This window comes from Barbatula barbatula (assembly GCF_947034865.1).
Source record: "Barbatula barbatula genome assembly, chromosome: 10".
Lineage (NCBI taxonomy): Eukaryota > Metazoa > Chordata > Actinopteri > Cypriniformes > Nemacheilidae > Barbatula > Barbatula barbatula.
In genome coordinates this window covers 15,409,116-15,425,066 of record NC_136773.1, presented here as the reverse complement: position 1 = coordinate 15,425,066, position 15,951 = coordinate 15,409,116, and the positions used below count along the sequence as shown (strand labels likewise).

General features: G+C 39.9%; 1 protein-coding gene across 2 annotated transcripts in view; it reads right to left on the bottom strand.

Annotated features, from left to right (window-relative positions):
- Positions 1-101: 101 nt before the first annotated feature.
- The window catches only part of chd2 (chromodomain helicase DNA binding protein 2), a 28,971-nt gene continuing 13,121 nt past the window's right edge, over positions 102-15,951 (bottom strand). For both annotated transcript variants that reach the window (XM_079465842.1, XM_079465843.1), the window contains 34 exons: positions 15,587-15,706; positions 14,952-15,125; positions 14,699-14,835; positions 14,319-14,544; positions 14,109-14,209; positions 13,978-14,019; positions 13,727-13,896; positions 13,425-13,549; positions 12,474-12,690; positions 12,296-12,385; positions 12,013-12,203; positions 11,613-11,801; positions 11,287-11,449; positions 11,051-11,203; positions 10,527-10,598; positions 9,976-10,125; positions 9,598-9,746; positions 9,409-9,505; positions 9,213-9,308; positions 7,912-8,082; positions 7,231-7,400; positions 7,104-7,145; positions 6,667-6,806; positions 6,443-6,581; positions 6,061-6,211; positions 5,815-5,937; positions 4,327-4,443; positions 4,070-4,207; positions 3,099-3,215; positions 2,808-2,986; positions 2,627-2,726; positions 2,343-2,538; positions 1,973-2,216; positions 102-1,883 (listed from right to left, as the gene is read on the bottom strand). In XM_079465842.1, coding sequence (XP_079321968.1) covers positions 1,586-1,883; positions 1,973-2,216; positions 2,343-2,538; positions 2,627-2,726; positions 2,808-2,986; positions 3,099-3,215; positions 4,070-4,207; positions 4,327-4,443; positions 5,815-5,937; positions 6,061-6,211; positions 6,443-6,581; positions 6,667-6,806; positions 7,104-7,145; positions 7,231-7,400; positions 7,912-8,082; positions 9,213-9,308; positions 9,409-9,505; positions 9,598-9,746; positions 9,976-10,125; positions 10,527-10,598; positions 11,051-11,203; positions 11,287-11,449; positions 11,613-11,801; positions 12,013-12,203; positions 12,296-12,385; positions 12,474-12,690; positions 13,425-13,549; positions 13,727-13,896; positions 13,978-14,019; positions 14,109-14,209; positions 14,319-14,544; positions 14,699-14,835; positions 14,952-15,125; positions 15,587-15,706 — 4,987 coding nt within the window. In that variant the 3' untranslated portion in view covers positions 102-1,585. The remainder of the gene's footprint in view (positions 1,884-1,972; positions 2,217-2,342; positions 2,539-2,626; positions 2,727-2,807; positions 2,987-3,098; positions 3,216-4,069; positions 4,208-4,326; positions 4,444-5,814; positions 5,938-6,060; positions 6,212-6,442; positions 6,582-6,666; positions 6,807-7,103; positions 7,146-7,230; positions 7,401-7,911; positions 8,083-9,212; positions 9,309-9,408; positions 9,506-9,597; positions 9,747-9,975; positions 10,126-10,526; positions 10,599-11,050; positions 11,204-11,286; positions 11,450-11,612; positions 11,802-12,012; positions 12,204-12,295; positions 12,386-12,473; positions 12,691-13,424; positions 13,550-13,726; positions 13,897-13,977; positions 14,020-14,108; positions 14,210-14,318; positions 14,545-14,698; positions 14,836-14,951; positions 15,126-15,586; positions 15,707-15,951) is intronic.

Here is a 15,951-nt window from a genome sequence, read left to right as displayed (position 1 = left end):
ATTTTAAGTCAATATAATTCTAAAACCACTTCGATTAAATAAAAATAATGCAGACCGGTTTGTTTTGCATCACAGCGAGTAATAAAAGTCACAGACATGTCCACGATGTAGGAAAGTTTAATACATATAGGTCTATAAACATTATGTACAGTACAATTAATCCGAACAGTGGCTTTTCACAAATATAAATTATTTAAATTTGCTTATCTCGAAGCTTAACACATCTGTTGAGTGTGCGCAGGACATTGAATGGGAAGAGGAGAAACGTCTTCAGTATTTCAGAGCCCACATCTCACTTCACTGCCACCATGATCTTTTGGATTTCAGCGCACCAAATTGTTCCCCAGAGCTGGCTTACCATGCATTTCATTAAAACTTCATCCTGGCAATTGTTTTAAATACTCAACAGAATAATACTGCATCTCATACATCCTTATACCAAACTGGTGTTTCAGTCTACACAAGAATAAGGCACAGATGGAGAAACACAACACATAAACAATCAATGAATGGTATTTACCAGCATGCCAGTCTGAGAATGTTTGGCACAAAATAGCTAGTGACACCCAATAACTCCATGAACACACATCTTTCCATTCATTACACACAGTACTCATATTTCCACTTGAAGGTCAAAAAGATCGGCATTGTTAGCACATTCAAACTGGGAAATGAACTTGAGGAAAATAAATTCAGGTAATGTCTATCATTACTACATAATCAAAAACAAGCGAGTACTGTCCTTTAGTGCAATACAAAGATGCTGTGGTACCGATTATACGACATCTGACCAGAAAGTGGATTCAGATGGTGCCATGTGTTACAGAAAGTAAGACAACGATAGCTTACACGTTATGATTATTTAGTGTTCTAACAAACAGGTCTTCATAGACCCTGAATACTCTTCAGCCTTATTTTCTTTTTTAAATAAGGCTACTGTCCTCTGAGAGGGTCTTTGTGCATTGATTACAAACAGAGGACATGCGTACATATTCAATTCAATAAATTGAGCAAATGTTCATTCTGCTGAATCACAAATACAAAATTTATAATATCGGAGATCGATGTATGATGACAAGGAAAAGGGAAAACATATCCTACATGTTTTAAATAGCTGAACAGAACGATGACTAAACATCTGAAGGTGCAATTAAAATCATTTTTTTCCTACAAAAGGCTACTTTCATGAACTATTGTTTTTTTTTGCACAAATCAAAAGTTCACAAAACAAAAGACATGAAAATCAAATTATGGTTCGCTTCTGGGATACACCCTCCCTTTCTGACAATGACTCAACAAACAAACAAAAAATACACGAGGCACTTCCAGCTTAGCCATACTTCAACACTCTTCAAATACATCATAGTCCATAGGACTAACCATGCCTTATTGTTCATTATCCACAGTCAACAAAATGGCAGACCTAACCTGGTCGCTGAAACCCAGAAGACAGCGAAAGACAGTTGATAGGCAGAGCTCTAAAATTTGGACCTGGTTGTGTCTCCTCCATTTACTGGGTGGCACAGACAATGGCCTTTCTGCCACATGGCAGCACTGGCGGTCTCTGCTCTGACCAAATATTTGTTCACGTTTTCCTGCTGTTCCAGTTGAAGTCCGTCACAGATTTCTGCTCTCCAGTTCTTTCTGCAGGTGAGATTGGTTCGAGAGGGGATTTTTGGGCTTGAGGGGAACGAGGATCAATCAGTGCTGGTGGTTTGTCTGGGTGAAAGGGGCGGTAGTGATCAGGCCCCGCAGGGCCGTGATTCCCAATCGGTCCCCTGTGATCAGGCAACCTCCTGAAGTCCTGTGGATGCCCTCCTCCCCCTTGATGGTAATTCGGGGAACGGTATTCATCGGAGCGCCTCCTCTTGGGATCTGGATGTCTGAGAGCAAAACAGCTAAATCTTAGTGGTCATGAAAATATTAACTCACCCTTTTGTTTCAAGACTGTCTAAAGAAAAACAATGCTCACCTGTCATAATAGTCTCTGTGGCCCCGATGATCTCTGTCATTACCATATTGGTCATAGGGACGTTTTCGAGGTGAACCGCTGTTACGGTAGCTCCCCGAGCTACGGTAATCATTGTGAGGCCGGCGATCGCCATAATGGTCCCTGTACCTGTGATTGTCGTACGGGTGATGCCGATCCCCTTGCCAGGGTTGACTGCTGTTACCTGGGTAGCCATATTTACGGTCCCTTTGCCAATCTCCCCTGTCTGCCAAAGATGTTCAAGCACCACATGAGAAGTCACAAAATGGCATTTAAATCATTTGTAACATAATTTGATTCAAACATCAAACTGTATTTAAACCAGTCGAGATCTGATAGTTCTGCAGCTCACCATCATTAGGGAAAGGCCTTTTATTAGCCTGGTTGTATGGCTCTCTGTGATGGACATGGGGGGGTCCGGGCGGGTGATTGGCTGAAGGGTGAGGCTTGGTTGACGGCTGAGTGCCTGTTGAATCCCGGCTTGACCCTGATGGCTCAGGTCGAAAGGGCTTCTTTTTGGCGGGATCGTCCTTTTTCTTTTGATCCTTCTGTATGAAGCATGAGACCAGAGTAAGTAAATGGTGGATAAAAAGAAGTGTATCTGTATAAATCTTTTAGCCCTTAAGCTGAGCTTACCTCTTCCTCTTGCGAGCGCTTCTTTTGAGCCATCTTATACAGCTTATGTAGCTTCCGAGCGCCAAACTCAGTAAATTTGGACACGAAAATCCAGAGGTTTCTGCAAAAAAAAATGTTCAGCATCAATATAAAGCTATGGAAGGATGAAGGTGGATGTTAAGTGTGCTTGTGTGTGTCATACCTGCGCCACGTCTTGACATGCTCAGGGTCGCTGTATGATTTGAGGCACTCAGTGATGCGGTCTCCGATCTTCAGCAGGCAAGTACGAGTGTGCTGCAGCTGTTCCTGTACTGACAGATCCTCATCTGGTTTATCCAACTGCTTCAGAGCTTTCTTCACTGGCCTCATCCTCTCCTTACACTAAAACATCAAAAGCAAATATTAATCTCATAGTATTTTGTACATACTAGTAAGATGCGTCTTTTTAAAGAATGACAAAATATCAGACACAAAATGAGAATTTAACACTCACAATGCTGAATGTTTCCTGATCCAACTCATCGTCTTCCTCTCCAATTGGTATCGGATCACTTCCAGCAGTGATGTGCACTGGACCCTGAGCCTTCTTCCCTTTGCCTCCTGGTTTGGCCTGAAATTTTGAGAAGTTGAGCAGATGAAAGAGACAATCTCATTCAAACATAATATTTAGTTATATTTTACCCCTTTATACTGGGATTCGGGTTTACAGAACCTTAAAGGACCAGTTCACCCAAACATTTTAATTCTGTCTTCATTTACCTGTCCTCCAGTTGTTCCAAATCTGTATACATTTCTTTGTTCTGATGAACACACAGAAAGTTACAAGCTGTTTGGTTACAAGGATTCTTCCAAATATCCTTCTCTTTTGTCATCAGAACAAATACATTTGTACACATTTGGAACAACTCGAGGGGTGACTAAATGAAGTCAGAAGTTTTATTTTTGGTTGAACTGTCCCTTGAAGGCTGTAGTATAGTCTTAGCTTTTCTGCCTGCTGTTATGTCTTTGCAAAAGTCTTAGGCACATTAGATGTTTAACCAAACATACTATATAGAGTAATTATTCGACAGTGAGCCCAGACTGATGCATTTGATGAATACATACCGCAACCTAGTGCTATCTTTTTTTAACGCATTTAATCTCATCCACATGCAGACAAAACATTCAAATATGCAAGTCGTAAAAATAATAACTGCACACTGACACTCACTAAAATGAGTGTCACAAAAATGTGTGCAATACAGCCTGAACACAGCGTAAACCTAACAGCTTTTTAAGTAGAAATTATTATATTGGGAACGCAGACAAATAAATTGTAATTGTATAATTAAACTGTTGGCTACTCAAATCATCTCACAATCATTTAGTATGGTAGTGAAATATAGCACTTAATCCAAGGTTTCTAAAGGAAACCCTCTGTAGAGAAACATAATACTAAAGACTCGATGGCAGCATCTGAAATACCTTCTCTTTTTTGGACTTGCAGCGCTGTTTGTCCTTCTCCGCCTCCTTTTCTTTTTTAGGAGTTCCTGCTTTTTCTTTGTTCTCTTTATTATCCTTTTTCTGTTTCTTCTTTGTGGGTGATTTTTCTGCTCTGTCGTCCTGGAAAAAAAGAGAATTGCAAAAATGCAGTGTAACCAGTTAGGGTTGTTTATTTATATCCTTACGTTGAGTCTATAGTGTTAGGCAGTATGAGATGTGGTGCGCTGAAAGTAACATACCTTCACTTCTCCCTCCTCTGATGGGTTGTCAGAGAGACGAGGAGAGGAAATATCATTAGCCAGCTCGTTGTTTGGGGCCCTTTTTTTCATTCGAGGTTTCCTCTTTTTGGCTTTGGTCTGGTAAGTGGAAGGACATAGTTTAATCTTCAATCGTTTTAGGCTGCAATTTGTTCTTTGAGGTCCAAAACGTGTAGAACATGACTAGTTGGTTACATGGTTGTTGGAAATAATATGGAAATATTTAGGAGGAATGTCCTAAACCCCACAAACCCTCGAGACTGATGATCAATGTACATTGGGTCTCATTCATAAAACACGAGCAGAAGATTTTTTTTTGTAAATCGTTCATAAAGTCAATTCCAACATAAAATGTTCAGATTCATGAAAATGTTAGTTGGTACGAAAGAAATGTACACCTGCTCTATACCACGTGTAGCGCATGTAGCGTTCTGTATTATTTTAGACAAACTGATGACCCTGCATTTAGATGCACTATCATTCACTATGTATCACTTTCCCGTGGCTCAGAGCATGGCACTAGCACCGCCAAGGTCATGGGTTTGATCCCAGGGGATTGCACATACTCAAAAATGTATAGTATAATGCAATGTAAGTTGCTTTGGATAAAAAGTATGTAAATGTAAATGTTTCATAGTGATATTTCACAAGTCTTATATAATTTGTAACTTTTTAACTTTGGGTAAAACGCAGAGCTCGTCGCTGTCCTTTTTTACACAGACGTCCAATCACAGTGAAGAAGATGCGGGACAAATACTACCTTGACCAACCATCATACACAACAATGGAGAAGTTAATATTAATGGCTACTGCATTTTCATATTAAGTAATATTCGTCAAAATAAGATACTAGTAACAAGTAGGCTAACTGTTGCGGATATTCTAAATCACAGCACTATGTCACCAAGGCATCTACGAAATAATGTGCAGTGCCTCTAAAGGGTTCTCAGGCGCCACCAGCTGGTCCTTTTCAGAAGAGAACCAAGTATTATTATTTTAGCTGGCTAAAAACGCTTTGGTGGACATAGTATAATTGAGCATATAGCCTATTAGTATCTTATGCATTAATGCAGTATAATGTAGCCAAACCAGAGAATGAAGTCCAGAGGATTCCAGCATTCAAAATTCATAGGAGGGGACTACGCTCATTGAGAATGAGCATGCATACGCACACTGTTTGTGAATGATTGGAATTCATTAACATACACACATTTTACTATGACATCTGACGTTCACGAACTATTTGTGAATGCAAAGGAATTTTGAGGAAGGCAAAGGTTTTTGGGAAGCTCTGTTTTACGCGCAAATAACTTGGAATGTACTCATATATTTACGAATATGAGGCCCCTTGTGTCATAACAACTAATGGCACTCCAAAGCTCAAAAACAGTGTGACGGATCTTACGATCCCTTGCTGTAGTGTTGTTTTGCAAACACAATAAAACTGATTGCTTAGAGCTCTATGATCACCCCATCTCCTGCTTTTGCTGTATCTTGGCTTTCCTGTTCTTTCTTCATCATCTTGAGCAAGTAGTCCGCTCGCATCTGCAACTGCTTTGCCTGAGGTTTTTTGTTAGGGTCATCTGGTAGAATCTACAAACACGGACAACAAGAAAGTACTTAACGTCAATTACACGGCCAACCTGAGCATCAGAGATCTCTTTTTTGCCTCCTAGGAATTTTTGAAACATTCATTGCCAAGAACTGACTCTGTACCTTTTCTGAGAGTTTGAGATCAGGGTCGGTTTTAATCAGGTCCCAGTTGCTGTAGCCATGCTCGAAGATGCCCAATAACAGCTGAGTGTCGTCATTAATATCCCAGTCAACATCAAAATGGGGTGTTTTCACTCGACAGGTCAGCTGAAATCTGGCCATTAAAAAAAAAAGAAAGTCATTCATAACCATTGCTTATCTTTATGAGAAGTCAAGAAAAAACTAATTCCAGAGGGTTGATTAAATCTCCATCCAACGACCAATGAGTATGCTTACTTCATGTGTAGGCCACACTGCAGTTAAGTAATATACAGCTACTGAATAACGTCCTACAATAAACAATGATCACTATAATATAGCCTTGACATTTGTGATCCGGGCTTACTTGCTCCTTTCTGCAGGATTTGAAGGCACAGATTTATTGAGCGGCTCTAAATCTTCCTCATGCTGGATAATGGACTTTGCATTGACCTGAACCCCTGAGATCTTGATGTTGATGCCTCGCCTTTTCCCAGGTCCTTTAGCTGTAAAAAGAAGTATTACATGCATTAAGAGAATGTGTCATCTAATAGTATTTTACTTCGCACCGCTGTGGTAACATTGACATACCTTCTACAGGGTTTTCCTTAATGTGTTCCTCGTGCTCTTGTACTGCAGTCACACAGCTGTTGTGCAGCAGTTCTCCCAATCGCTTCAGGTCTGCTATAGATTTATCCACCAGCTCAGAGTCACGGGCAATCCCCTCCAACCTACAGAAAATCAGCCGTGACCGGGTTAAGTATGGCTTTTTACACAATATGAAAATAAAGATAAGTCGTAAAACTAAGAGGGTCAAAACACACGAAGCTCATAATTAAAAGTATAAACCCATGTTACAAGTTTTCTAGGGCCATTAAAACCTTTGTGTGATAAACAGCACAATAATACCAGTTGTTATTCACCGTAAATCGTGGTAAAAAAGTAGAAAAGCCCAGAACATATTTTTGAATTACAACACAAAACATCATTATTTATTGTTCTTTGTAATAAACTGGTGCATTTCTTACCTCTCAAGAGGCGCTGCAAATTTCTTGTATGCCTTTATGAACCTAAAAGCAAACAAACAATTAAGTGCTTAAACAGTTTAAATGTCTCAATTTAATAAGAAACTGGACGTTCTGTCTGTTCCATTACCTGCGGATCTCAGCGTCTGTAAATCCCTCGACGTTGTTTTTGCGAGCTCTCGGCCTGCCTCTACGCTTGGGCCGTTTGTCATCCCCGCTGTCATCTGATTCGCTGTCAGAGCCTGAGGTTCTTTGCTTCAGTTTTGATCCCAAATCACTGTCACTGTCATTAGCTTGTGCCTAAAAACATCATTAAACTGTTTTAACAAACACAATCACCATGTTTTCATGTAGCCTTGCAGGCTGTACTGTACTTGGATCTGTTGGTTTTATGCCCTTAACCAAACAAAAGCAATATTAAAAAAGTGATTTAACTCAATATTTTCTGCAAAAAATCAAAGCAAGAGTAATGAGCATGTGGTTATAAACACACATTCTTATTGCTGGGGAGTCCACCAAGCTGTAAAACTTAATGACTCATTTCCAAAAGCTACGATGCCGCATATTTGCACATGTTCTGCTATCCTGGGGGAATGCAGCACTCGGCTATAAAATCTAATGAGTCATTGCGGTTTGCGTAACATATCACAGATCCGTCTTAAGGGGAGAGGATGTCAGGGAGCCCTTCACACTGCCCTCTTATGTACTTGCATTAATAACATATGTGTAAATGTACACTGGCATGTATGTACTGTACATATGATGACGCTAATAAGTGGATCATCAGGTTATTCAAGAAACACTTCCTCACCCTCTTGTTGGAGCTCCTACTTCTGGGCAGCATGTAGATGTCTTCCATCTCTTTCTGTTTCTGTTCCTCCTCCACCTTCTTTCGCTGGTCTTCAGGAATGATGTCATCCCAGTCTCGCACATGCTTCTCCTCAAGCTCTGGAGTGCTTTCATCCATGGTGAAGTTTGCCACCTGCCAGAAAACATACCAAGTTCACACTCAAAATTTTAAGGTTTGCAGATTAACAAAACCCCAGAATAGAAACAATTCAGCATTTATTTCAAGTACAGCACCAGTCAACTTTGGAAAAAGTGAGAGGCTAATGATATTAACTGGAGGTTGACCTATTGATCAGCTAGCCGATTAATTGGGTCGATTTTGGGGGTTTTCAATTTATCAGCATCGACCGATTGTGCCGTAAATTATGCCGATTAACAGGCAGGTGCATCTGTGTGCCGTTAAGCGTTGTTGTGGAACACGCGACGCTACCTCTTGCGCCAAACAGATTACCACCGGCATAAAACTGTGACGTCCCCCTCTGCCTGCTAACTTTATAACTACCTGATAACTTCACAAGAAAACGGTAAGACTTAAATACTTTTTATCCTTAATCTAGCCTTGTATATTTCATTAATAAAATATGATGCTACTTGAGAATGCGAGAAACTTTTTGGAACTGTATTGTTAGCGAACCTTCCACCACATAGTTCAGGCTACATGTACGCATGGGTACCAAAACCTGGTGACGAGGCCAGCAGCTAAATTCTTACAGTTGTCCGCATTGTATAGCTAGATAAACTCTGACGTTACCGGAGAATGTCTCTCCCTCTGAGGCTATGAGACGGAGCAACTCATACTCTGCAGCCATGCCTTGATACAAGACTAAACGTGCACGTTATAGCCAGATGTTAACTTTCCTGCTTAAATGTGTCTGTGGGTCGGACTAAGAATGCGACCGGGGCAGATAAACACAGAGAGGAGCGTATTTTTTTTTTTTAAGTTCTTTTTATTAAGCCGCAATACACGCTGAACACTGTAAGTGCGAGTTAGAAATCTGAAATGAAGAGAAAACATTCTGCATACCTGGTATGTTTTTCGTCATTAAACGAAACTTTTAAGTCTTCAGCTAAAGTTGAAATCCTGACTTGTTGTTTCCCGTCGTTTACACATAATGTCCGTTGGTGTTTTAATTAGTTTCGCAGACAATATAAACTGTTTTAATTTTGTAATCAATATTGTTAAAATAACTTTTGACTGACAATGTTTTTAGATGTTCGAGCATCATCTGTGTTTGCATTTGTTGTCCATAATCTCCTTAGTACCTTGAACTGTGACAGAAGCTCATCTGTGGCACTCCCTAATCCCTGATCACTCTCTCTTGTTTCAGCAAGCCGCAAGATCTCATCGATGTCCATTTCCTGAAACAGAATTTAGCCTCAATACCAAAATATAATATTCTCCAATGTCTATGACAAATGTGAGGTTAATCCACCGTATGTTTTTGATGATAAAACAAACCTGTGGTTCTGATTCCTCTCCCTCAGCTTCTTTGAATAAATCCTCTGCTCCAAACTTTAAGATTGCTGTCAACTCTTCTTTATTGAAGGGGTTTGAGCTAGAAAAAAGTCAAAAAGTAGATATACATTACTTGTTATATTTTGACTTGTAAAAACTTTTTGTATCCTCTCGGAATTTGGCGGTTCTCACTTTGAATTTCCAGAGTTGTTATCCAGCACGGTTCGCCCAGTGGTGTCCATTCTCTGAATGACGAGATGGTCAAGAACCATCTTCTTTTTTGCCCTTTCTATAATGTCCTCCTCCACCGTGCCTTTGGTGACCAGTCGATAGATATTCACCTATACAGGTAATCAAATGCATACATTTATGCACTATTTATACATTTATTTTAATATGTTTTTGTACATTAAATAAAATCTACTCAACAGTTAAAGATTCTTTGTTGAGGTCTACCGGAAGTTAAGTTTGGGCCACAATATTTGTTTACGCTGTTGCCCCTGAAACCGACTATAAAAAGCTCATCCACACCGATGTGTGGTTACACATTACATCAAAAGTTTTGCATACTTGTTTTTTTTGGCCAATCCTGTGAGCTCTGGCCTGGGCCTGAAGATCATTCTGTGGATTCCAGTCTGAGTCAAAGATGACCACAGTGTCGGCAGAGGCCAGGTTAATTCCAAGCCCTCCTGCACGTGTGGACAGCAGAAAACAGAAATCCTGAGGAAAAAACAGCCAAAACAAGTTGGATGATAAAATTGTTATCACCGATTATGCTCAAATGAACTGTATAGAACAACAGGACAGTAACTAAGTGCTTAAAATGAGTTGAGCTTATTTTTAAGGTACAACATTGGTTGCTTTTTATGTGCAACATACATTTGCCTTTATGCACCAATCCAATGCAATAATTTAGATTTTAATGGCATTGTGTATCTCCTATCTCCAAAAATATCTCTAGGCCTAGATTTCCCACAAATCATGCATTCCCAGCAATGAGCTCAACTGAGCTCTGACGTCAAGCGTTGATGGACCATCAAAATCACAACCAAAACAAATGTCTCAGGACATTGAATTTCTGCCCATAAAAACAAACAACCATTCCACATTTTGCTTCTTACCTCAGAGCCTTCAGCATTAAAGTGGTCCAATGCTTGCTTTCTGAGCTCTCCCTTGATCGAGCCGTCCAAACGCTGAACATTAAAAAACACACAGACACAGTTAAAGAATGTCAAACCTTGCACCTCAACCAAACTAGGCCACTCCGGCTAGAAAAGCTTCCACAAAATCCCTAAACCCTCTTTAAAACAATATTCCTTTAAGGGCGAGAGAAGATATTTTGGCTGACCAAAACAACACTGAGACGCTAGCTGTGTGAACGTCAACGATCAAAAAAGAACCGGTGGATAAAAATAGGAACTAGCTGTCAGAGCATCCATACTGCAAACCAGACACATGATTCCCTAAATCATTCGAGCCAAATACCAACAGGCTCGAACACAAGCTACACCTCAAAAACTTACCACAGATCTAAAGCTAGAGAACCTGCAAATAATTAACTCTGTCTTATTTTTTAAGTAAGTTGTATTTGTCTGCATCTATTAGCACTATTCCTTCAAGACACAGTGGTTATCTTGGATCATACCTGGAATTGATATCTTTTGAAAGACAGGTAATCTGCAAGTATGTCCAACATGCGGACCATCTGTGAGAAGATGAGAACACGGTTTCCTCTCTCTTTCAGTCGTGTGAGCAGCTTATCCAGAAGAACCAGCTTCCCACTGCCACGCACCACAGCCTGAACATAAACCAACCAACATCTTGAAACCAATGTTCTGCAGTGACCAAACACTGTATTCCGCACATCTCAGTCAGCTGTACCTGCAGCCGCTCTAGTGTCGTTTCAGTCTCACTGTCCTCCGGGTGTTTGATGAGGAAACCATGGTTACAGCATTTCTTCAGCTCCATCACGATGTTAAGAAAGCCAGAGGAGCTGCCCCGAGTTCCCTTAGACAAAGCTCTGAAGTTTCTTGTTAGGATCCACCTTAAAAATGTCACAGGAGCAATGATGAAAGACCTGCATTCCAATTGAAATCTGGAATCTAGATTTGGCTCAATCATGAATTTGTCATTTAACAGCTACTGTATCAAATGCTCGAGCCTGCAGACTTGGAATGTAGTGTGAAATTGGATAAAACTGTCCTTACTTGTAGAACTGTTTCTGCTGGGCGGACATGTCGACTCGGAGGATTTGCTCCACTTTAGCAGGCAGGGATTTCTCGACGTCTTTCTTAACACGCCGCAGCAGGAAAGGCTCCAGAACTTTGTGCAGGCTCTGATAGCCGTTGTCCCTGCCTTTACCATGCTCATCCTCAAAATCCTCCCAGGACTCAAACCTGAAGGGAAGTAAAGTCATCATCATTCTCTTTCATCATCTAAAGTAAACCTAAACGGCGCATCATCTAGATCTTGGTTCCTGTAACCGATTAAAATCAAACATGCAACACATTTTTAAAGGGGCCACATACAATAACATTTTCTACGACCTGAACTTTGATCTCATTCCATATACAAATTATTCATGTAGTCATGACTGTGTCCACCTACTTTTCAGGCATCAAAAAGTGCAAAAGGGACCACAGCTCCTTGAGCGAGTTCTGCAGCGGAGTCCCTGTGATGAGCAGCCTGTGATTGGATCTGAAGTCAATCAGAGTTTTGTACAGAAGCGAGTCATCATTCTTAAGCCGGTGAGCTTCATCAACTCCCAGAAAGGCCCAGTTTATATTCCCCAACACCCCCTGCACACACAAGCAAGATCTTGCTTATTAAGCATGTATTTCCACGACAGAGATTTAAGCAAAAGTGAATCAAATACAAACACTTGTCATACCTTATCCTTCAGTAGAATTTCATAAGTGGTCAAAAGTGCATTGAACTTGATTCTTTTTGTCTGCTGATGGATCCACTCGTAGTCACGGATCTGGTCAAAAAGAGAGGGTTATAGCTCAAGATGGCAAAGTAAGAGGTCGTTTCTGTATTTGAGGTTTCATTATCTCAGCATGGCTTACTGTCTTTCTGCTTGAGACATCTCCCAGGTAGACCACTACATTCATATCAGGTGCCCAGATATTAAACTCCCTCTGCCAGGAGGTGAGAGTTGACAGGGGAACCACCACCAGGAAGGGCCCATAAAGCTGGTGTTGATGGAAAAGGTAAGACAGGAAGGAGATGGTCTGAATGGTCTTACCAAGACCCATTTCATCAGCCAAGATAACACTGTTACACCTGCCGAGAGGAAAAAGAAACACTGAAAAGGTTATAAAATGTCCAGCAAAAAATTTTATTCTAAGAGGAATCACTTTTACAAAAGCATGATACAATCAAGTAGTATGGGGGTTTACAAACAGAGCGGAATGACTTTGACCTAAATTATTTACTTAAAGTACCCCCTGAGATTTTAAGTAAATATTTCAATAACTTAATGGCGCATTTGTGTGTTTAACTTTATTACCAATACATTTCTTTTTTTTAAGTTTCTTTATTTACGCTTTTATAAGTTGAAGTATTTACATTGCTATTTTTACTATACAATTCAGAAAATTATAACATTTTATATTTGTGAAATGTACTGTAACAAGTAAACTACGTTTAATGTAAAAAGAAAATACGTTTCATTATTACCATTTTCACAAAGGCCTTTAATTTTGTAATATTTCAATACAGTTTCCTGGCAGATTATCGTTATACATTAGAGCTTTTACATTTACTTTACAATTAAATAAACAAAGTAAAATTTCTTTGTAATTTCTTTGTTTTTTTGGCCTGAGAGTACAGTATAGAGAGAGGAAATTATGGGATGAGAGAGAGGGGTACTGGACCAAGAAAAGACCAGCTGGGAATCGAACTCGGGTCGCAAGCAGGGCTTTTTGCACAACATGTCACAGCATGTTAGTATATGCAAAAAGGTATTTAATAAAAAAAATGTTTTACGGGAAAATCTCATTATATGTGGTACATACCTGCACCAGGAGTGGGCGAGCCAGTTAACTCCATCTAACTGGTAATCTCGGAGTTCAAGATTCTCATCTCCAATGTACGAAGGCTGTTTCTTCAGAGGTGCAAACCTTGGTCTTTGTTTCAACACCTTGGAAATAAAAACACAACAGTGTTTAAAGCATTGTGTGGTGCAAATCGAGGGCCAAACAGAAACTGCACCCATAAAACTCCATAGAAAGAAAGCAAGATTTTGACAGAATTGAAACTCTAGTAATTTCCGTCCATGAACAAATAAATACCAGAACTAAAAGACTCTTTTCCTCACCTTACAGTCTTTGGAAGGGATCGTCTTACAGGCATTCCTGGTTTGGAAACCATCAACGCAAGTCTCAAATTTTTTTCTAATTAATGCTCCATTCTCCCAGGTGCACTCGACATAGGGCAGTCCCATCCACTTACACAAGTACTCGGGCTCACTGGAAGTGCTTTTTTCGGCTGTTGTAAAACATTAGACATTTATTACTCACAGTACAAAACATCCCTCTGGACTGTGTACATCGACATAAAAAAACTTACATGAAAAATCTGAGGGTGCTTGTGATTTTCCTGTTCTCATGGCTGACAAATGAGAGAAAAGATGTGATGTCTTTACACGTTTGTGGTGCTTGTAAAGCAAGATTATTTCATTCTATAACGTATTCGCTTACCAATCACTCTTTCTACAATTTGGAATTGCTTGCTCAGGTCATTAGTTAGTTCTTGCTGGCAGTTGTAATACTCTAAATCCTCAGGTGAAGCTCTTTTCATCCTGTAAAAAATAGAAAACTATGAAGTATTTTTCATAGGCAAAGTCGACATTCAAGTTTTGAGATAATTTTTTTAACATCACATGTCTGTGCATTTGCAGTGTTCCTCACCAAGCATTAAGCTCTTCGTTTTTCTTCTTGAAGTTGTCTAGCTTCTTTATCCCTTTGACCTTCTGCTCTGTGAGTGAGTCCACACTTTCCCAAGTGTTGTGGATGTAGGACCAGCCTTTCCACTTGATGAGGAACTGAGTTTCCCCTTCCTCTTTCTCAGGGTCAAAGTCTGCTCCCGGGTCTCCGTTTTCCTCAACAGCATAAAAGGTTGTGGAAGCTCCAGTAGCTGTAAACAGAGAAAGGCTGTGCTATGAATCAAATGAACATGCTTCATTCCAAAATTATGAGGTTGTAATATTCATGCTGTATTTCGTACAATATTAAACAAATCTTCTTAATAGTTCTAACAACATTCATAAAGTAAGTAACTGAGGTCTTACCTCCTTTCTTTCCTATCCTGGTCTCAAGAACCTTCTCAATGGTCTCACTGTCATCATCCTGTTGCTCCTCAGCACCTTCTGCCATTTCAATAAGATCATCTGAGTCCGTCTCAAAATCATTTTGATCCTCCTTGTAACTGGATACACATTCTTCATCATTATATTATTTCTATCATTGAGTCACAATACTTTATGCATATCCTAAAAGAACACACACAGTCACAACTATTGCTGGTAAAAAACGTTCCCCTACCTGACTTTAGTTGCTGCTCTGCGCCTTGTTTGTCTTTTTGGAGTACCATCATCGTCATCATCGTCATCATCATCATCATCATCATCGTCGTCATCTTCTTCTTCGGAAGACTCTTGTTTTCTCTGTTTTCGTGCCTTTTGCGACTGCTTGCCTGCAGATGACTTGGTCTGTGGTCTGGAAGAAGGAGAATGCACAATCGTATATTAAACACTTATTCTACACAATAGGCTACTTGCCTCTAAGTCCTGCATCCCTGATCTTGATCAAATCGTGCCTGATTTTATAGTGTAGCGATTCATTTGCACGCCTATCAGCCTGACTCATGAGCCTGTGGCCTTGAGACAGCTTTCAGACAAACAAAGCAGTTTAAATGTTCAAATCAGAGCTATTGTTTACATTTATCATATAATATGCTAGAATAAATACATTATTATATTGAACAATGTGGCAAAAGTTATGAACATGCTTTAACAAGTTATATTTTGAAAGATTTTATGAGCAAAATCACTTCACCAATTTCAGTCAAAGCATAGCCATCATTGTTATGGTTTTATCCTCATTGGAAGGTAAATAAGACAGCTGGCATAATAATTCATACTGTGCTGTCTGAAGGCCAGGCTTCGCTACACTCTTACCTTCTAGCAGGAAGTCGTCTGGATCTAACTTTTTGCTCTTCCTGCTCACTCTCTGAACAGCTGGCCTCTTCCTCATCATCATCTTCTTCGTCATTTGAGTCATCATCTTTCCAGGTTTTACTTTCAACACAGAAATACCAAAGATTCACCTATTGGGCCTCTAATAGCTTCAAACCGCTACCCTACTGAAATGCTGCAAGCCAGTCAGTTCCACCCATTACCCACCACGCAGGAAGTTCATCATGCTGTGAGAGGTTAAAATGATTCAGTGAAATGTATTGCAACTATAATATATTGCTCTGTGTTCTAACTTCTATGCAAATTGTGTGTAGCGGTTATTTCAAACTAGCTTTACTGTATTTGGA